This window comes from Molossus molossus, unplaced genomic scaffold, assembly GCF_014108415.1.
Source record: "Molossus molossus isolate mMolMol1 unplaced genomic scaffold, mMolMol1.p scaffold_m16_p_10, whole genome shotgun sequence".
Lineage (NCBI taxonomy): Eukaryota > Metazoa > Chordata > Mammalia > Chiroptera > Molossidae > Molossus > Molossus molossus.
Genome location: NW_023425345.1, coordinates 6,838,190 through 6,860,215, shown reverse-complemented (window position 1 = coordinate 6,860,215; position 22,026 = coordinate 6,838,190). Strand labels below are relative to the sequence as shown.

General features: G+C 54.0%; 1 protein-coding gene across 2 annotated transcripts in view; it reads right to left on the bottom strand.

Annotated features, from left to right (window-relative positions):
* MYH9 (myosin heavy chain 9) overlaps positions 1-22,026 on the bottom strand; it is a 92,400-nt gene that overhangs the window by 35,379 nt on the left and 34,995 nt on the right. For both annotated transcript variants that reach the window (XM_036250820.1, XM_036250821.1), the window contains exons 3-5: positions 18,573-18,729; positions 4,990-5,017; positions 3,911-4,004 (exon numbers count right to left, since the gene is read on the bottom strand). In XM_036250820.1, the coding sequence (XP_036106713.1) occupies positions 3,911-4,004; positions 4,990-5,017; positions 18,573-18,729 (279 nt within the window). The remainder of the gene's footprint in view (positions 1-3,910; positions 4,005-4,989; positions 5,018-18,572; positions 18,730-22,026) is intronic.

Genomic DNA, 22,026 nt, shown 5'->3' with positions numbered 1-22,026 from the left:
AGGCACCGTTCCTTCTCTGGGCAGTCTCCACCCCAGGTCCCTGCTTCCCGCTGCCCTCCTTGCCGCGGTCCCCAGCCAACACACCACACTTTCCCCAGTTCATAGGCCAGACCTACGAAAACACAGCTCAGCTCGTCCGTGTCCTAACGAACACTTCGTGCACTTGCTGGCCCCGTCCTGCCGCCCCTCAAACCTGCTCGCAGCGTATCAGGTACTTGACGATGGGATGGACAAGCGTTCTGAACTGTTTACCGACAGACTCTAACTGTAGTCTCACGATGCTTTGTGGTTGACAAAAAGCACCCTGTGTTGGTGGGCCTGTGTCCTGGTAGCTTGAAGCCACGTGGAGGGAAGTTCCCCAGAGCAGCTTGTCAACCCTTCAGCAGGAATGCTGAGGAGGATATGAAGGGTACTGGCAAGGCTGAAGAGCTGAGATCGACGGTGTTGGCGGAGTCACATGGAGGGGAGCTCACTAAAATGTCCACAAGTGGGGGGGCACCCTTATGCCTTCTTATCCCTGAATCTCATGATACCCAGGGTAGACAAAACAGAATAGCCCCATTTCACAGAAGAAAAAACCGAGGTTGAGGGAAGGAGCATGAGCTGACTGAAGTTATGCAGCTATCAACCAGCAAAGCAGGTACAGGAATCCGAGTCTCCTACCCACAGTCAGCCCCTGCCACCCTCCCGGCCTGCGGAGCCCTGCCCGTCAGGTCACATCAACTCCGGATGTGGCCCCCGTCCTCCCAGCAGGCCAGATAATAACTGACCCTGGCTGGGGAAAAGAAGGATCTCAGTCACTTAACACCTGGTGTCCTCTAGACTCGAGTCAGGAGGGAAAGACGATCACGCAAGGGCCGGGTGGGCTCTGTACTCGTTAGCAAGGCTGGAGCCAAGCCAGGGCTTGGCGGGAACCGAGGCTGCCTGAGTGCTGAAACGGAAGGCTGTAGCAACAGCTCCCGGGAGTCATGAACACAGCCTTCCAGGCACACCTGCCGCAGACGGCCCGGTGTGCGGGCACTGAGGATGCAGGAAGCCCACCAGAGACGGGAAGGGGCCCGGCAGACCCACCTCTTGCCAGGCCTGGGGCAGTCTTCTATTCTCAGACCCTACAGCTAAGTGGAGGAGGGTCGGAGCAGCCAGGTCAAGGGGCAGGGGTCAAACACCCACGGAGCAGGCTCTCCACGTGTGCCTGGCACCGGTGATACAGCACGCTGGACTGCCACCCCTGGGGCTTGGGCAGGCCTGGGAAGTCCACGGGGCCAGACCTAGATAAGTGCTACTGCCCCGCCCACTAAAACACTCCTCTCAAAACACAGGCCAGGCGGCCAGGCTGGCCGGGCCACTCCCATTCCCGCAGACAGGCGGGAGCGGGCCCGACTGGAGCCTGCCGCTGCCTGGGCTTGGAGGTAAACCTGGGGCCTCTGTCTTGGGACACTGGCTGTTGCCACGGAACCCAGGGCTGCCGCACCACACGTGGGAGCGACCGTTTGGGATTCCCAAGGCCAGCTCACTGCTGACAATGGTGATGGCTAATCCTGGATTTTTCTTTACTGATACCTAATTCGGCACAGAGACTTATTTCTTCAATGAAATTTGTGTAATAAGAAATTAGGAGGTGCTGTAGGCAGCATAGGCTCTTAGGTTTGGAATTACCCATCTGGTTTCTGAAGGGCTTCACTGGCTGGTGCTTCTGGCAGGGGCTACAACTAGTACATAAAACACAGGGAGGAGCCGGCCGGTGGGGCTCAGTGAATGAAGCGTCGTCCCACGGACTGGGAGGTCCCGGTTTGATTCCCGGTCAGGGCACATGCCCAGGTTGTGGGCTCGATCCCCAGTGGGGGGCATGCAGGAGGCAGCTGATTGATGTATCTCTCTCACATCTATGTTTCTCTCTTTTTCGCTAAAAAACCAATTAAAAAAAAAAACCCAGAGGGAGGAGGTGCTGGGGGAACAAAGGTCACTGTTCAGGCTATGGAGATCCACCTGGGAAGTCCCTTTGCTCAAGCTCTACTTTGCCAACCTGTAGGCATGCCAAAGCCCGGCCTTCCACAGCAAGGTGAGGGCTGGGACGTCCTGGTGGGTGGTCTTGGGATGAGCAACCGAGTCGCTCACTGCAGGGGGAGAGAGCCACAGCAGGCCGGAGTACCCAGCGGTAAACCAAGTTCAAGAGTGTCTCACGGCCCAGCTGTGTGTGGAAAATCACCGTACGGCTTCAGGCAAGGAAATCAACCAAACTGGTGGATGGCTTTTACAACCGAGGGCCTGAACAGCGGTCAGAAACCAGAGGCAACCTATTCAATCACTGTGGTTGGCCTCGGAGTCAGGGACAGGGTGCCCATCACACACCAAAGCCTGAGAAGAGGATGTGGCCAGTTTGTTCCCACGTACCACACCCTCCTGCACAGGCCATCTTATCTCAGCGCTGGGGCCTGCCTCCCCTCTGCAGCTGGGGTCCCAGAAGCAATGCAAATAGGGTTACATTCCTGCTCTCTAACAGGGACTCCAAGGTCACCCTCTAGAGATCCAGGCGCATACTAGGCATTCAATAAATAGTTGGGAAATGGATTTTTCAGCAAATTCGGAGATGGAAAACCACAGCTAGAGAACTCCTAACCTCACGGCCCTGTTTTAAAAATAGGACTCCTAAAAAGAATGGAAAATGGGGGGTGGAAAGAGGGAGCAAAAGAAACTTTATTAGTTTCTAAATATAACTCCTGACGCCCCATGGAAAAAGATTCAGATGTCTTGAGAAGTCTGGCACATGAAAAGTGACTTCTGGTTCCATTCCAGAAGACCGTCCTCATTAGGACATTCTGCAGGACACACCCAGTCTGCATGCAAAGACACACACTCCTACTTACTTCCATGCGCTGCACACAGCGCCCCTGTGGGGGTGCCACCCAGGCGGCGCAGTTCCCCTGCAGCTGGAGGGACACTTAGATTTGACAGGGAGGAGTGTGTGCTTGAGAGAGGGAGAGAGACAGAGAGAGCAGCACACGGGCATGCTTACGACTGATCACTTCCAGGCACTGCTTCTGACCAGCTCGGAGGTGGCAGGTGAGGGCCAGCCATCCCCATCGGGTCTGGAACACTGAGCACGTGGGGTCTGGGAGAGCAGGTTCCCGGCCCCCTGTGCCACGCTCAGGGCTCTCCACAGGGCGGTATAGCTGCGTGCACGCGGGGAATTCGGGATGTCTGAGGACTGGGATGTCAGAACAGCTAGGTGATGAGGCCTGCGACCGTTCTGGAGTTGTCATTTCAGAGTGCATGAGAGGTCACCGTGTGTCACACGCCACCCCGCTCCACCCCAGACAGTGAGCCGAGCCTAGGAGAACAGTTCTAGCTGCAGAAAGTGACAACGGTGTGGAGTGAGAAGCTGCTTAGGAAAAAATACGTAATTCAAGGGCACACGATGATCAGAACACGCATTCCTGGTGCAGAACGTGCAGTAAACGTGCAGCTCACCTAGCGAGGACACTGCTGAGTTCGACCACAATCCACCAAGAGGGAAAGGGGGGAAAAAGGGAAGTGAGAAGACTTTCCGAATGCCCCTTCTCTTCACTGGGGGCTGTCCACCCAGAGGCATTTCAACAGCAGGGAGTCCCATGCAGGCCTGCCCAAGCCTCCATCAGCTTGAGAACCAAGTTCTGGAATCTCTCTTCCAATCTCAGAGGTGGAGGTCACACAGCAATTAGCTGCCAACCCACAGTAGGTTCCAGTTTCCATATCAACTAAGAAAGTTGGGAGGCCAAGGGAGAAATAGGCTGGATACCAAATGGATCCACTCCCAAGATGGCCACGCTGCAGCTTGGATGAAGGTGGGCCCGGCTTCGTTCCCCGGTGCTCTCATTTTAGGCCGAGCCATGAAGCATACACGATCTTCTGCACGAGGAGGGCCCCCACTCACCTGGTCCTTCTTGCTCTTGTGTGAGGACGCCACGTGAGCCAGGTACTGGATGACTTTCTTGGTGTTCTCAGTCTTGCCAGCTCCAGATTCACCCCTGCCAGGAGAGTCAAGGAGTTCTCAGGGGAGAAGTGGCCCAATCCATGAAGTCTGTCCCTTCCCCACTGTGTGCCTTACTGCCAATGAGGGACCCAACACCGAGTGGCAGAAAAGGGGACGGGCAGAGTGCTGCTAGCTCTGGAACCCTCACTCAGGCCGTTTCCCATGGCCCACTGCCTGCCCTGCTCACTTGGCGGCCTTTGCATTCAAACGTCTTTGGAATCAGGCAGCTGTTGACTCTGGGGTCAAAGGCACTTATACATGTTCCTTCAAAACTGCACTTGAAGGAATGCTCTGTACCACGAACTCCCTCAGCAATGGAGTTTATTTATCTCCCTGTCGAGTTTGGAGGATGAGGGCGAGAGGTCCAGTGTCCACTTCAACCAAGGTAAAGGAAGTCGCTGCTCAGAGCCAGAGGAATGCAGGCCAGAGGGGCCAGCGCTGCCAGCATGCTCTGCTGAAGACTCTGGCCCTCGCAGGTTTGGCTCAGCAGTTAGAGCGTCGGCCCTCAGACCAAAGGGTCACGGGTTCGATTCCAGTCAAGGGCATGTACCTGGGTTTCAGGTTGAATCCCCAGTCCCAGTTGGGGTCATGCAGGACTTAACCAATCAATGTGTCTCTCTCACATCGATGTTTCTCTTTCTCTCTCTCTCTCTCTCTTTCTCTCCCCCTCCCTCCCTTCCACTCTCTCTAAAATTCCTCAGGTGAGGCTTAACCAAAAAACAAAGACAAGACTCCTGCTTTTCCTGCCTGATATTAACCCAGCCCACTGCCTATCAGCTCCTCTGAGGAAAGCGACGAGAGCTTTGCCCATGAAATAAAGTCATCATGCTGTGGGACCACGGAGCAGCCCGTCCCTTGGGGAAGAGGCAGGGCTTGAGCCGGGAACAGAACTCAGCAGCAGCCTAGGTTTAGGCAGGAGTCCTCAAGGGTAAGAGCTGATAGGGTGACCGTAGCCCCACCGCCCCGACCGCAACACTTACGTGCACAAGATGGACTGGTCCTCTCGGTCTGAAACAAAGAAGACAGGGGTTAGCTTCTGCCGGCCAGAAAAGCCTCCCCCTCCAGCTTCTGGAGAGCTGCCCATTCCCCAGGACAGAAAGCTTCGGATCTGCCCTTGCGGGGCTCCACACCGGCTGGTCACGTGCGCAGCCTCCCAGAGCCCCAGCCTCGTCCCGGGATGGGGATAATAGTATACATGTAAATAACATGCGGGAAAGCACCAATGTGGTGTCTGACGCGTGGAAATGCTCTATGATGATAGTTTAGAGATAGCTTGGGAAACACAGCAACTCTTTGGAATCACAGCTTCTGACCAGTTTTGTAACCACTGGGTCTCCAGGCCGGGCTGTCGGGAGCTTTTGGCCACTATCTGTGAACCTCTCAGCAAGAAAGGGTATGAACAAATCCTTGCCCTTGGGCAGAGGAGGAACAGTAACGCCCATACTTTGAAGCTAAGTTGGACAGAAATGCTTTAAGACCTTCGAACTGACCTGTGTCAGTGTTGAGTGTCCAATTTTAAGCAATGGCTGAAAATGCAAACTCATTTTCCCCTTCTTCTCCCACCCCATGTAACACCCCCAGTCCACGTGAAGTCAAATCTGCCTGAATCTAGGACCAGGCTACTTACTAATGTTGGAGCTGTGGAGAGAGAGTTCTCCAGTCTGTTTTCTTATACATAAAGTAAATATGCTCCCAACTGCCTGGGACAACTAGGCTGAAGAACAGAGTAACACATGGAGTGGGCCACGTGTACCCTGCGAACAGAATGCACTCCACAGAGGGTGGCTGCTGTCTCCTGTCCCCGGAAGCCGCCCAGCCGTGGTGGCAGCCCTGTCGGGACAACGGCAGTTCTTATCGCTGTTGGCACAGGTGCTGGACAGAAACGGCTGGCCATCTGGGAGGACACCCTCGCTGGCCCTGCTGCAGGACGTGGCCTTGGGAAGGTGACTCATAGCTTCCTGTGTGCATGGCCTCAGGAGACGGATTTGCATTCACACAGCGCTTCTGGCAAGGTGAGCTCCCTCTGTACCTGACCTCACAGCACACAGGCTGGGCGCCTACCACCATCTCCTCTCGGGCCTGCGGGTCACTCGGGAGAACCAGAGAGAGTCGGGACAGAAAGAGGAAAGCGAAACCTCACACCTGACACACACAGCAGCTGTCCACCTCCTCTTCAGCCTACTCCCACCCAACTAAGAAATAACAGGGTGGGGGTACAGAGGGAACCCGGCCAGCGACCTTCACACGGCCCCCACCCGCCTCCTGCTCTCCTGCGGAGCGCTCAGAGCAGGCCCACAGGGACAGCCTGGCTGCCCCGTCCCGACTTCCCACAGAGCAGACTCTCGGGGAGGCAGAGTGAAGGAGGCTGGGGACTAGAGGCTGGGGAAAGACACACAGTTTCTACTCCTGCTCCCTAAAAGCAGTGTGGCTACTGAGAAGAATCGGGACAGACGGTTTGATCTAGGGCCCCCGCTCCCCGCCGATCCTCCTGGGCCGGCCCCAGCTGCAGGCATGTTTAGTCAGCGCTCACAAGCGGGCAAGACTCTACCTGCACGTTGTGAGACAGCAGCGGCCGCCACGACCATAAAAGGAAACATTCCCCTCCCTTCCAGGAGGAACCGTTTTCCCAGAACTGTCTAGGCCAGGTCCCTGGGATGGCTGGAATTCCTCTAATTGTGTGAGGAGTCAGAGGCTGGGCTGCAAACAGGAAGCAGAGCCCCCACACACTGTGGGTACACACACAGGTGCACATGCAAACACAGGGACATGGACAAGTGGCACACGTGCACAGTACACGTGTAAGAGAGGCACACACACAAAGGCACGTGCACACAGATTCCTGCACGCACTCAAACCCCAATTCCAGACCAGACTTACTATGCACCCCACTATCCCACCCCTAGCTCTTCCTCTCCTCTGACCTTTCACCTCCAATTCCTGAAGCCAAGTTAAGCACCGTCAAGACAGCCCCCGAAAGACTCCGAAGCTTTTCATTTTTCCCTTTAAAGAAGGCTTTGCCAGGACGTTCATTTGGGCAAGTGCTTCTGCAGAGGAAAACTGATGGGAGGCCCACCTCATGCCCTGAACTCTTGTCCCCACCACTTGGTGCCTGAGTCCACCTGCCTACAATGAGGGACACCTGGCCCCGTAACCTGGAAAGGCCCTCAGTTCCCAGCAGTGTGGGCCTGTTCCGTGGGCCCTCACAGTAACCGTGGGTAGGTAAAGCAGGCGCGGCCCCTGTTTGGCATAAGCCTCCCTCACAGCAGTGCTCCTGCTCCGTTCCCAAGCTGAGGGGCGTCTCTTCCGGGCGGGGGGGTCCGCGTTCTCTGCAGCCAGTCGCTCTCCTCCTGACTCGGTTCACTCTGCCAGCCCCTCGGTGAGGACCCTCCTCCAGCCCTTTCCACAAGATCATCTCCCGGGCCAGGGACATCCGAAAGTCCAGCCTGCTCGGTTATTTTGGCTCAAGTCCTTATTTGGGCCCACATGGACTAACGGCTTATTTGAAAACACCCTTCCTTCCTCCACACCAGAGACAGACAGACAAACAGAAAAGAACCCTGTGGCCTAGACCAGGGGAATGCACCCCCCAGAGACAACCCTGTTCTGGGAAACGGCTCCCTGCCGGGATGGAGGCCCTGAGCCGGATTTCAGAGCCTGGACCCCTCCTGCCTCGGTGGGGTGGGGTCGAGACAGGATGATGACTCTGCAGTGGGTTTTCATGCTTTTAAAGGAAACAGCAACCTTTCCTCAGATAAAAATCTAACCGAATTCCCAATATGAAGAACAGGTGATAAAATAAGAGCCAGAGCTGCCTGGGAGGCGGAACAGGCTTCCTTCGAGCACACTTCGACACTGGTCCCGTGTCTGGAGCAGTGACATAAGGAGACAACCACCGGCTGCGTGCTCAGAGCCCTGGTTCCAGTCCCCACGCAGCACTCGGCCTCACGATGCCTGGCCCTGCATCTCGGGGAATGGAGGGCGGCCTGGCTGGCAGGTGCTCAGAAACGCTGTTCCTAGCAACCGGCGCCCTCCGCTGGGCACCCTCCGCGGAACAAGGGAGGATTTAAGTTACACATCTGGTGATGAGGCCATGCCCTCTTCTGATGTTATTTTAAACCCCCAAAGCCTCAAGGCCTCAAGGAGCTGAAACACACATCCAAATGGACAAGTGTTCGCGGGCAGCGTAGAAGGCCCCCACTCAGGTGGGTGGAGAGGACACCTGACCACAGGTGTTCCGCCCCAGGTCCAGACTTATGCTAGGGGCCTTATCACTCACTTCCTCTGTGAGAGGAGCTACAGATTCCTGTCCATAAAAGGCCATGAGGCTCACACAGTGGTGACATCAGCCCCAACAGGAAGTACAGGAGGAAGAGACGGGGCCTGGTTCACCAGCAGCCGGGGCCTGGGGCTGACTCATTGGAATGCTGTCTGAGATAAAGCTTCCTGAGGTCCGGCCAGAGCTGCCACTGCAGGGGTACCTGGGAGAGCGCCTCCCCCAAGACCCTCTTCAGGTCAACCAGGTTTCTTGAGAACAATGACACAAAGGGCAGCGTCAGTTTGCGCAGGGTGCCTGCATGGGGTGAGGCTGAGGGGACGACCCATGACAACCGGGCCTGCAACTCTCACCACCAGGGGCCTGTCTTTCACGACAGCTGCAGAGCAGACCCCTGGGCCGCCCACTGTGTGAAGCCCTGCTCCCTGACACCTGGGACAGGAAGCCTCGGGCTGCCTGAGGCACATTCCTGGAGTCCAGAGTGCCTCCCCGAGAGAGAGCCGCTGGTGGACAGCACCAGGGTCTCACGGGCCAAAGCGCAAGTACACTTGGGCCAAAACCAAGTAAAGGCGTGAAGTCCTGTGGGTTCGAGCTCAGAACCTGGGGGCTGGGAAAGCCCTAAAGGGCATCTGGTCCCTCCAACTGTACCTAGAGGTCAGGAAACCCAGTGACTTGATCAAAGTCATACAAGCTGGGCCCCGAACCCAGGCCTCTGGACACCTGGTGCTTCCCCAAGGGCTCCTACAAGGTGGGGCACTGTGCCACCAGCAGCCCTGCCTCCGCGCTGCACACCTCCAAAGTGTCACATGTTAGCCGTCTGCTACCTTCTCCAAAGCCAGCCCAATTCATGAGCACGGGTTACAAGCACTTGGGAAGCAGCGAGGTGAGAAAAAGCAGGTGTAAAATACGGCTTCATGTTAGCCGAGGCTGCAGGTGGACACCGGGCCTCAGAGGCCTGTGTCAGAGAGCTTCTGGCAGCCTGCCTGCCTAGCAGTCAGCCAGCAAGAAGGCAGGTCCCACCGGAGGCTCCCAAGCAGACCATGGTCACCCGCAATGTTCTCTCCAAGGCACAGAGGTAGGCTCCAACAGGGAGGTGCTCGGCCAGCAGCAGCAGCAGCCCAAGCCAGAAGCCAGCTGGGCTTGGCCCAGTGCCTCTGCCCGCATGCTCCCCAAGGTGGGGCTGTGGTGTGACTCTATTGAGGTTGAGACCCTAGACCCCAGTTACAGGAGGCAGAGAATGGGCAGCCCTCCCCACCATGCACCCTTGATAATGAGAAAGAAGCTCAAAGGACTGCTCTTAGCTTTCATTATGTCGGAGGGCAAGTAAGCCTCTCTTGCCCCGCCCCCACCTCCGGTGCACAGGCAAACAGGCCAGAAACCACTGCTGGCTGTTTATCCACCTCTCCCACGGCGGGGCCAGAACGACAATGTTCTCCTGTGGGGCTGCTGCGGAGGCGGCTCTGACAGTTGGTCGGGGTGGAGGGAAATTCGAAAGCCACATGTGAGTGCTGATGCCCCACAGCAAAGGGCACCAGGACCCTAGGAGGGAACTCTGGGGGCAGTTCTGCCCTGCCCTCGAGGAAAAGGAAAGATGGGCAGGAGGGACCCTGGCTGCGTCCCGTGCAGAGAGGACCAAGCCACAGATCACAGGTCTGCAGAGGGCTGGGTTCTCGGAGCGGGAGAAAAAGAAGGACAGGAGAGAAGGGCAACAGGCCACCAGCAGGGACGGAGACAGACACTGCCAGGACAAACCTGGCTCAACGATGGAGCGTAAACAGCCTCGCAAAGAGAACAATGGGCTTTTCCAAACGCCCTTTTGGTAAGTTGGGTCACACTTGCTGGAGAATACCAGGAACTGGAACACTGGGAGATGAACAATAAGGGCACATGAAGCTGCTTCCTGAAGAAGCCAGGGGCTCGGTCCCTTTGGAGAAGGGGCAATCAAATCAAATGAAAGGCCAGAACTTGCTCCCGGAGCATGGCTTCCTTCCTAGCTTTCAGCTTAGACCTCTGCCCTATTGTATTTGTGGGCCAGTTCGTGTCGGAGAAACAATATCTTCATCAAGAGTCACGAAGCCCACTCGGAATGACATCCTGAGTCCCCATCAGCACTGCTCATTTGCCAGAAGAACACTTCAGGTCCTCAGAGTTGATTACAAAGGTGGACGCTGGGCCAACGCCTTGGTCAAGATGAGAGGAATTTTACAGAAGCCACTTACAGAACCCTTACTTTTATCCCTGCAAGTTTCAGCTCCTTTCTCTCTTTAGTTTTAGGGAATGTTTACCCTCGTCTGATAGCGTGATTCCAGGAATCAGGCAGGGGAAGGAAAGCGAGCCTTTTCTCCAAGTGCATCACTGTTCAGCCCTGACACGGTGCAACAGAGCCCCGGGGTCTCAGCGCCAGCACCAGGAACAGGTACCAGGGCTGGTGAGCACGTCCACCGTGCAGTGTCCAGGAGTCTGAAAGCCTGCAGCGGCTTCGCCATCAGAGACTTCACGGCTGAGTTTTTGTTGTTTGTTTTGGGGGAGCAGTAACACAGACACTGGGCCAAGTTTTCAACCACCCCCACAGTGTCGGGTTTTCAAGAGGGTGCTTCTTCCCTGTCTCCTACTACAGTCATCCAGAGCACAGTGCAGTGGGCCTGTTGGGTTGGATTAAAAACAAAGCAAAAAAAGCAAGCCCAAAGCTGAATCCCTGAAAAGGATCCATTAACCACAGATCCCTCTTGTAGAAAGAACTCTTATAGAAATGAGACTGACGGGCATGACCACATTATAATTAAGCAGCCTCATTCCAGGGGCTGGGCTTTCCTTCTGGGGGGCATGACAAGCGGCCTCCTAGGGCGGGCCCTAGGAAAGTGCCTCCTGATCCAGGCTCGGTGTTTGGGGGTGGGCCCAGGGCTGCTTGTCACAGAGCCCCTCCTGATCCCCACCAGTACACCACTTCCTTGGTGTTGACGAACCGTCTCTAGAGCGCACATGACATTCTCCAAAAGCCCATGGAGGCCACATCGACCCAAAGGCCCACTGCAGTCTGTGGACTAGATCAGACAAGCTGGAGACCTTGTCCGCAGGCACACGCTTGCGTGTCATGTGGTCACTGCAGGGAAGGCAGCTCTGACAAACCACTTCCCGTGCATCCTGCTACCCACAGCCTGAGCGGCAGAGATGCTCTCCGAGGAGCGGGGCGGCTGCCGGGAGGAAGCGTCTGGCCATCACCTTCATGGAGCAGCGGAGCAGCACAGAGGAACGCACGGCTTGCAGGCAGGGACGGCTCAGTCCAGGACTCGCGCTGCCAGCCTCCTCCTGCTCCTCCTAAGGGGCACTGACCGCAGGCCAGAAGCCATCTTCCGTTCTTCAGTAACCTTGCCATGTTACTAAGCCCGAGAGGCAGGCGGGAAAACAAGGCTCTGGCAGAGTAACTGAACTTGCCAGACCCTAGTCACAGTCAGAAAGTGACGAGTCAGACTCTGACTCAAATCCAGGCCAAACCCCACGCTCACTTCTCCACTCCACTCCTCCTGTTCACAAGGCAAGTTTCTCCCTAACGCAAAGACCCAGCAGAGCCATTCTGGTGACCTACCACAGAAGGCTATGTCATTGTCAAAGCCCCTCGCTACGCCAGCACCCACAAGGCTGCATGGGGTGCCCCCTCTGTGCTACACTCTCACTTTCCTCCATGAAGTTGGTTTACCTGCCACTCTGGACTGGCCCTTGACCTCCTCCAGATAGGGCCACGACCAGCACTTAGTAGGTGCTCAGCTAACACGGGAACCACGTGTGGGGTGAACCAATGCTGCCACCACGCGGGCAAACGGCCCGGCTCAGACCTCCCTGCAGACAGCGGGCCTTTGTGTGCCACCGGCGGGCAGGGCCGAGCCTCCTGGCCAGCACATTCCTGCTTAAGTGGAGTCATCACGTCGGTGGCTTCCTCAGCCGACTGGCCTGGCGAGCCTGTTCAGTCATGTGTTACTGTACCTTCGAAGTATTCCCCAGACTCTCCCCAACACAGCACTTTTCCTCAGAGAGACCTTGGAAAGCAGACAGCTTGCCTTGGGAGCAGCCACCCCAGGGCAGAAAGAATGCAGAGAGGGGAAGGAGGGCCGCTCCTCCTCCAAACCAGTGGGCCAGCCAGGAGACTGCCTCCAGGCACTGGCCAGAGAAATGAGGGGCAAGAGCACTAGGGGGTGGGCACTAGGATGGACAGGGGACCCTGGTTTCTGGAGCTGGCTGCCTGTAGGCCTTTGGACATATCAGTTAACATTTCTGGGACTGTCCCTTTCCTGTGAATCAGAAGGGCTGTACTCAGATGTAAAGATAGTGTTAAAATTCTACCCTTCATTGTTTACCCCCAAATGTTAGGCAACTACTGAGAGGAGTGTGGACACTCAGCGGGCACTTTGAGCAACTGCTTGGTGACCGACCACTTCTGGTGCAGCTTCCGCTGAGAAGCAGAGTGAAGGGTTAAAGAAGCAGCTCTTGGATTACCTTAGGCCCGGAATGAAAGCAGACCCTGGCTGCCACTCCCCCAGAAGAGCTGGGAGTTCATGAAAATAGCAGAAAGCCACTGAAAGTGAGCGGCATTCTAACTAACAACTAACTAACTAACTAACTAACTAACTAACTAACTAACTAACTAACGTAGAAGAGTTTTTTCTACCCTTACTGGGGCGATAACTGGACTCAAGTCAGAGTCTTCAGCCAGTTCTACAGGAACACACACTCGTCTGCAGGGAAACCTGAGGCCAGGCCCAGAGGAAGCCAGAAGTTCCACTTCCCATCCCAGTCACACCTCTATAGGCCTCTGCAGCTTTTGCTGAATTCCCGGCAGCCTTGCACCTGCCCCGGACAGGCCCCTGTCCCCCGAAGGCTGATGTCTGCCTAGCACGGGCAGCTACGCAGTTTATGCTCTCTCATCCTCCTGGGCCTGACAGCTCGCACTTTAGAGTCCTGAGGATCAGTTCAATCCCCAAGACAGGAAGACCCATCAACGGCCATGACAACCAACGAGACAAACGGGAAAGCCGAGGTTGGGAGGGTGAACCAACTATGTCACCATGACTCTAATTAAACACAAGACTGAGGATTAAAACAACAAACAAAACTGCCGGGAACGTCTGGGCTGCACTAAACCACTCGCTGGCTCTCCAGCTGCCTCTCCACAAGATCCCACCACCACGCTACCTTCCCAGCCACCCCAGGCCTCAGCGCCCACACCCTCCTCTGAACTCCCGACACCTGCCGCAGTGGTGTTGGCACCAGGTGTAGGTAGCAGCTTGTCTTGTTATAGCTACAGCCACAGATCTCTGTGTATACACATGGCTTGTCTTACCACTTAGACTGCCAGGGCCTCCAGGGCCAGGATGAGCTACTAAACTTCTTGATATTCTAGCATCTTCTATCTCTCATCTCCATGGCCCAATGTGGAACACCAAATGCTGCCATGCCCCATCGCGTGCCCATGGCAGACAGCACTAATCTATCCCAGTGTTCCTTGGCACTGAATCTCAGCCCCTTGCCAACACAGCGCTGGGCAGGCCACCACTCCTCGATGGGAATCGACACTTGGAGTAAAACCAATCTGCAATGCTCAGTCCAATGGCTCTCCAGTGGGGGCAATCTTGTCCCGGAGGGAACATTCGGTTGCAATGTCTGGGGACATTTTTGATTGCTGCAACTGGAGAGAGAGGGTGGTACTGGCATAGGGTAGGTAGAGGCCAAGATGGTGCCCACAGCCTACAGTGCACAGGACAAGTATCCCACCCCCAAAAGAGAACTATCTGACCCCAAATGCCAAGTGTGCCAAGGCTGAGATACCCTTACTTAGGTGCAGTAATCGTATGCTTTAGCATCTAAACTGGGATGCTTCTAAAGTGAAGGGGGCTACATCAATACTAGCTCCAGGACAACGGGCACAAACCAGAGCACTTAAAAGTGGAAAGACAGAGGGAGGCCCCTTGGAAGGTCAAACAGCTCATCTCCTACATCTCCAGACTAAGCCACCAACCACCCTATTTGCCAGAATGAAGGGCAGTATGTCATCAGCCACAACCAGCAGAGATGAAATCTTTTTCTACTTCTTGTTTAAAGAAAAAGTAGAAAAAGAACCATCTACCCACACCTTTTAAGATGTGAGTGGCAGAGAACAAACCTGTTCCCCCGAAGCCAGGGGGGGCAGCATGTGCTGAGACATGCTCTCCAAAAGAGAGGAGTTTGTTCTGACAGCCTGCAGACCCCCGAGGCTCCCTGTGACACACAACTTAGGGGAAGAACCAAGGGCTACTCTAAGGAAGTTTCTTTACTAATGAACCATCTTGTCATAACAGGGGCAACTTCTGTTAATTAACTTCCTCCTTGCCCCAAGAACCAGAGACCGATTGCTAATTACTCTGCAGGTCAACTGTGTACAAGAGGAACCTGGAAATGGTTTCAGTCGATCAACAGAACCTTAAGAACTACAGCAAGTCCAAAGCTAATCTGAAGGTGAGTGAACACCTCTGACTGACGGTGAGAGAGTGTGTGGACCCAGCCCCTGTACACAACTAAAAAGAAGCACCAGGGCCTTTGCTCTCCGTGCCTGCAAATGAAGTTCCTACTCCCGGTCTCCACAAGATAAAAACACCCACCCACTTGCCCTCATAATTTGGGACAGCTCCTCGGTTCCTATCAAGACCACTCCATATAGCCAAGGCTTCTCGGTCAGCACGAGAAAAGCTCCAGCCCCCTGCAGAGTCTTTGGGGAGCGGGGGGGGGGGGGGATTAATCCTCACCTGAGGATATTTTTTCATTAATTTTTAAACAGAGTGAAAGGGAAGGAGGGAGGGGGAAGAGAGAGAGAGAGAGAGAAAGAAACATCCATGTGAGAGAGGCACATCGATTGACTGCTTCCCACACAACCCCAACCAGGGCTGGGGATCGAACCTGCAACCCAGGTATGTGCCCTTGACCAGGAATCGAACCCACGACCATTTTGGTCCATGGGCTGACACCCTGAGCCCGATTTTAGAATTATCTCCAACCTGTAGAGCTGTCCTTTGCCATTTGCCCTCCATTTGTTATTGTTAAACAAATAAACCATGAGCAAATCTCTTCGGGAAAGAATCCCACAGGCTGTGGAAAAGTCCAGTTCCAAGAATGCCAACTCCTGGTGCCATGTTTTGTATCGTTACATTATTCTTGTCATAACAGCTTGTCTAAAAATGAAGACAGCCCACTCGATATGACATGGTTCCAGTCAGCATCCAAGTGTGGGAGTGATCCTGAGTCAGTAGTGCAAGCTCAAGACTCCAGGATGCGGTGCTTGCACTTGGCCATTTAAAAGAGTTAAGACTGACAAACCTCGGGGGGTTGGGTGGTGGGGGATAAACCGAAGAACTTATATGTATATACATAACCAATGGACACAGACAATAGTGTGGGGGAGGCAGGGAAGGGGAGGCATGGAAGCTGGGAGGAGGGGGTTGATGGGGGGAAAAATAAGGGACATCTATAATACTTTCAACAATAAAGATAAAAATTTCTTTAAAAAGAGAGAGTGAGCCAGGAGAAAACTGACTCATAACCTCTAGAAACAGGACTCAGGCTCTTCTATAATCTCACAGAATGTTCTTCCACCAGACTTCTTTAGTTAGCACTCTGAAACAGACATACTACCTTAAAACTAAAGGGCTGGCTTCCTCAAGGGATTTTGATAGATGTGAACATAAGCCAAAGGCTAGGCCAAACTTGTACATCATACATAATTCATCAAGCTTGGCAGTGAAACACCTTCTCCACAGCACTATGTGTGTAGTACAGATAGACCCACATGCTGCCATTTTAAACCACTAAACCAGGGACAACGTTGTTAACATAACAAAATTCATTACTATCGTTGCCTAGACTAATCACAAAGTTTAAAGAAATAAAGGATGCACATGTAATAGGACATGAAAAACCACTATCAATATAAGCTATGAGAATATAGGCCTGCCTGAGAGTTGGGCTTGACTCCAAATTACAGTAAGTGCAACCATGTGCCAGCTGCCTGGCTAAGCTCTGAGAATATAAAGGCAAGGTGAGCCCTGTCAATATCCAGGACAGAAAAACAAATATGTAAACATCTAATTCAAATAAAGTATGACCAGGGCTCTCATGCAAATCTAGCCCAGATAGCCTCCCTGAAGGACAGCAATGCTTCAGCCGTGTCTTTAACAGAAGAACAGGGACTTGCCAGGCACTGTGGGCAGAGGGAACAGGTATGGCTGTTTAAAAAAGGAGTTGCCTGTAGCTGGGAAGCCGCAGAGGTGGGCAGGAGGGCAATCACAGAGGGCACTGTGTGCTGCTGGAGGGTTTGAGTGTTATCCTGGGGGAGACAAGGAGCCTTCTCAAGATTTTTCAAGATTTCAAGCTGAGATTTGATGAGATCTATATTCTAGAAAGATGACCTTCTGGTGGAAACCCAGAGAGAGCGCTCTTCTAAGAGTGGAGGTTAAAAGGCCATAGCAGCCCTGGCCGGTTTGGCTCAGTGGTTAGAGCGTCAGCCTGCGGTCCGGAGAGACCCGGGTTCGGTTCCCGCTAAGGGCACGTACTTCGGTTGCAGTTTGTCCCTGGCCCTGGTTGGTCATGCGGGTGGCAGCCACTCGATGTGTCCCTTCGCATCGATGTTTCTCTCTCTCTCCCCCTTCCTCTCTCTCCCTCCCACTCTATCTATACAAAAAATGGAAAAATATCCTCGGGTGAGGATAAAAACAAACAAACAAAAAAATAAATAAATAAATAAAAGGCCATAGCAATCTCCCTGGCCAGTTTGGCTCCAGTTTGGCTCAGCGGTTGAGCGTCGGCCTGCAGAACAGAGAGTCCTGGGTTCGGTTCCCGCTAGGGGCACATACCAAAAAAATAAAAAATAAAAAAGGCCATAGCAATCATACAGACAAAAAACTGGAGGGGGAGGCCTTAACGAAGGCCCAGGCCATGTGGATAAGGGGGAGCAAGAGGTTGACACATGACAGGAGATAAAAACTAGAAAAAGTGCCAAATGACTGGGAAAAGGGGTGAGAAAGAGAGGGGAAAGTGTAAGATGAGCCACGTTCCAGTCTTGGATGAATGGCTGAATAAAGAAATGGCAGCTGGGAGCAGGTGGGAATCAGATGACAGGGCCAGTCCTCAGCCAGAAAGTGATGGAGAAGCGACCTGAGCGAGTGGAGCGATCCTCCAGAGGGAGGCGCAGTGAGGAGACAAAACCTTGAGGAGCATCGATGTGTGGAGAAGGGGGAGTAACAGGAAATAACTACACAGATGGACAGGGCAGAGATAAGGGGAACCAGAGAGAGGGTCACAGGAAGGAAGGGCTTTCGAAAGGGAGTGGGTCAAGATTGTCTAATGCAGGGGAGAGGGCAAGTAAAATAAGAACTCTTGAGTACAATGGATTTCCCAATACAGAAGTAAGGGTGACCTTTGTGGGACAATCTCGAGAAGTGGTGGGGCCAGACATGCACAGATACTTCCTCTAAAAAGCTCTGCTGTGGACCTGGCCAGGTGGCTGAGTTGGTTGGAACACTGCCCCGTACACCAAAAGGCTGTGGGTTCCATTCCCGGTTAGGGCACATACGCATGTTGCAGGTTCAGTCCCTGACTGGGATGTGTATGGAAGACAACCGATCGATGTTTCTCTCTTACATACAGTTAGGTGTTGTTTTGTGTACCAAAAAGTTGCCAGTTCAATTCCCAGTCAAGACACAGGCCAGGGTTGCAGGCTCAATCCTGGGTGGGGTGCATGCAGGAGGTGGCCAATTGATGATGTGCTCTGACATTGATGTTTCTTTCTCTCCCTCCCTCTCTCTCTAAAAAGCACTAAAAATCTATTTTTAAAAACTATCCTCAGATGAGGACTGAAAAACAAAAAGCCAACTCTGCTGTACTAGGCCAGAGAACAGAGACGAGCTGGAGCAGGGTGGAGACTCCAGGAGGCCTTTGTGTCTGTTTCTTTCAATGAGAAAACTCAAGCATGTTTCCAGACTGCGGGGAAGTGAAAACGAGATGAAAACAGGAGGAAAGGGAGTAAACTGGTAGAAGAAGGGGTGTGAAAGTGAGTGATGTAGGAGCTCTTGACAAAAATGAGAAATTGGGAACATAATTCAAGTTTCTAGAATTTTCTATCAAGATATAAACAATGTCCTCTGATAGTCACTTGTCTTGACTCTCACAGGGCTTACAGCCCTTCCCAATGCACAGCCCCCTCCCCAGGCCATCTGCCAGGATCCAGCCACCAGGCTGTGGGTGGATCCAGCCACTGGGGGGGCCAGCACTCACCTTGCATCATGCTCCTGTAGGCGGAGTCTGTGATGGCGTAGATGTGAGGGGGCATCTCGTGCCTCTTCTTGCCTTTATACATTTCCACAATCTCTTCGGAGTAGATGGGCAGGTTCTTATAAGGATTGATGACCACACAGAACAGGCCTGAATAGGTCTAAGAGAAGAGCAGCAACAGGATGGGTTAGAAGTCTCACTCTCAGTGCCACGCAGACACTGTGCGGAGCTCTGCTGCCTCCAGGGCCCCCAGGGCCCCCAGGGCCCCCAAGGCCCCCAAGGTGACCTGATGCGCAAGTGCTCCCTGGGGCCCGCGCTCCCACACCGGGCTCAGCAGACCTCTACACCCAGGGGCCCAGCACCATCTCTGCTCTTTCCGTGCGGTCTTCCCTCCAAGGCCTGACGGCTACAGGCTTTGCGTGTCGGTAAGTGTGTGCATCGGGCAAGACCCACAAGTTTCACGGAGAGCAGAAGTCCAGTTGCAAAACTCGGTTCCAAGGACAAAGAGAGATGTGTTTGTCATCGTGAGATGCACAAAGAGAAGGATTCAGCTGCAACGAGCAAACTGTGTAGAAACACAAATTATCCTACTCTGAAGGACTCTCGGAGATATTCAAGCCTGAACTTTCCTAGCTCTGGGAAGAACACACTGTGCTCCTCAACCAACTAGATATTTCGTGGGCCAGTAGATCACAGATAGAGATGCTTCCCTCCCTGGAAGGCTGCGGGTGAAGACAGCCACTCGAGGCATTCACATGAAAACCTCTCAAACACTTGGACCACTTTCACGTCTCCTGTGAGTCTTCTCCAAGACTCAGGTCTTCTGTTTAGAGGAATCCAATTAGTCAATACCCTTAATGTGAGGCACCCACAATCAGACCCTAGAGTCATGTGTCCTGAGTTCAAGTCCCAACAAGGGCAAGTTTCTTAACCTCTCTGCCTCCATGTCTCAATCTGTAATACAGGGACAGGAGAAGGCGGGTGAAGTGAGGCCCAGGTACCATGATTCACACACACCTGCAGCCCTAGGCAGTCAGCCGCAGAGCTCGGAGCAGACTGTCCCCCACCCTCCGGTACAGACCTCCTTGGTCATGGAGGCCAGCTCTCTGAGCTCCTCACATCTCTCTGCTGTTCTCCTTACAAGTGGCCGCCACCCTCACTGTGCATGGTTTTGCTCCTTGATCCAACAGCAGCCAACATCTGAGGGGCTGTACTACATGGGCCAACGCAGCCCCTTGCACCCAGCCCTCTCTAATCCCACCAAAACTGAGGATGGATCTTGGGGCTGAATCCGCAGATGGGGTCCACCCAGGAACCAGTCATGAGGACAAAGGCTCTACCCAGCGTTGGCCAAGGGCTACAGCACTTGGATGTTCCAAAAGGAAGTTAGACTGAAAGCAGAACTCTAGAGGGACCCACCAACCACACGCTGGTCTGCATGCAATGAGCGTGAGTTTGGACATGAACAAGTGGGCCTGCCTGCCTCTTCTGTTTGGAGGAGGGGAGACAGAGTCCTCAATCGCCCCTTTTCCTGGGATAATCAGTCATTTGTTTTCCCTCCAACTACCCTTTTCACAAGGAACCGGGAAAGCGCTGAAGCAAAGAGGTCCAATGTGGTGCAGGCAGCCTGAGGCTTGGGTGTTATGGGAAGACAGGAGTGCCGCCGGGACCCCTGTGTTCCCTCCCGGTGACTGGCAGGTAGGGACAAGACAGAGGCCGGGGAGCAGCGAGGTCATCCCAGGAACTCAGAAACAGCTGAGCTTTGTTCCGGGGTTTGAGAAAACCCACACTCTAGGAAATCCAGCCTGATAGAAGTGAAGGACACATGGCCACACATTTAGGGTGTGCCATGGAGCCAGATGTTTGGGAACAGCTGGTGGTGACAGCAGAAGGGGCTGCGGGTTACTAGGACAAGTCTTTCTGACAGCTGGGTGGGCAGATGGTCCTGTGAAGAGTTCTATGGGGCTCAGAGTTCTCTGGGCTGATCCCATCAAATCGGTGATTTGCTCAAATGGAGCCCTGGGGAGTGAGTGCAGCGGCCCAGGTGGGAGGAAGGAGGCCCGGCTGCGAGCCACTCGCTCTGGATGCTCGTGGAGGCGCAGACACTGAGCAAGTGGCTTTGCTCCCACACGGACCATGCCAGGAAGCTGCTCCATTCACGGTCTACAGAGGCTCTTTGTGCCTGACCGCCCCCTATCCCAGGGCCTCACCCCCCGAAGAAACAGACAGAGCAGCTGTGGTGCAGAATTAGCCACACCGCCCACAAGGCCAGGCAAACATACTGCACAAAGGCTCCCGGTGTCGCAATTCGGAATGTCGTGTGCAGAGAGGTGGACAGTGAATAGGGGAAGGGGGTGGCCCACCCCCATCCAGGCAGCCCCGCCAAGTGGCTTTGATCTCGCCACAGCTCTGCACCTGCTAGGGTCTTCATTAGGGCAACTGCAGAGACAATCAACTTCCTTTCTGGTGACGACGCTTAGGATGAGGCTGGTCTGGGGCAGGAGGAACTGCACACGGGAGGTGACGACAGCATGGGAACAGAAATGAGAGTTGGTGCCTCCAGCCAGAGAGTTCTAGAGAAAAAGCCCAGGTCCTACCCTCATGCCCACCTACTGAGTGAACCCGCACTTCAGAGGAAAGATGAAGCACTACCACTGAATGCACCTTGATACCGAGTACCCCACTTGTGGCAGGGAGAGACTACTGGCAGCTGGCTGATACAGGCAACTGCGGGCCTCCGACCTGTTTCTCACTCAGCACATCTCTAACAGGACCCAGGCTGAACAGTGACGCCAGTAAAAGACCGAGTACAGGGAGACAGGTGATGCTTCCTGTAAGTCCCTTCGTTCTTCGCAGGTCTCGAATTCTGAATTTCTGTGGTTAATATCCCTAGGGGCAGGGGCTTTTAACTTGGTCCAGACAATATTCCCACCGAGGAACAGAGAGAGAAACCAGTTCCAGTCTCAGTTCTGCCAACACCTCACTGTGTGACTCTGAGTAAGCCCCTGGCCCTCTCTGGGCCTTAATCCTTCCCACCTGCCGTATTAGAAGGCTGGGCTAAGCTGGTCTACACAGAAGGACTTTTTCAGGTAGACAGTTCTGTGTGTCTCCTCACTGACAGGTCCTTGACTAATCGAGCTCAGCCCCAAAGGGTGGTCATCAGCGGGAAACAAGGACCTCATAGCACAGACCAGTTTAGCAATCAGCAAGGTAATACGGTCCTGGCACACGGTCTGGCCTGGTCCGGGACTTCTGGGCAATCCAAAATGGCCCATGCCCGCTGCAGGGTCCTCAGGAGTACCAGTCCAGTGGGATAAAGGTAGCACCCTGGGGAAGCGTGTGCTGAAGTCACCCTGAAGTTGTATAGAAAAGAAAATGGCTGACTCTTTGGGACCCTCTCACCATAAGCCCAGAGCCTCCTTTTATTTATTTATTTACTTGTTTTTAATATGTTTTT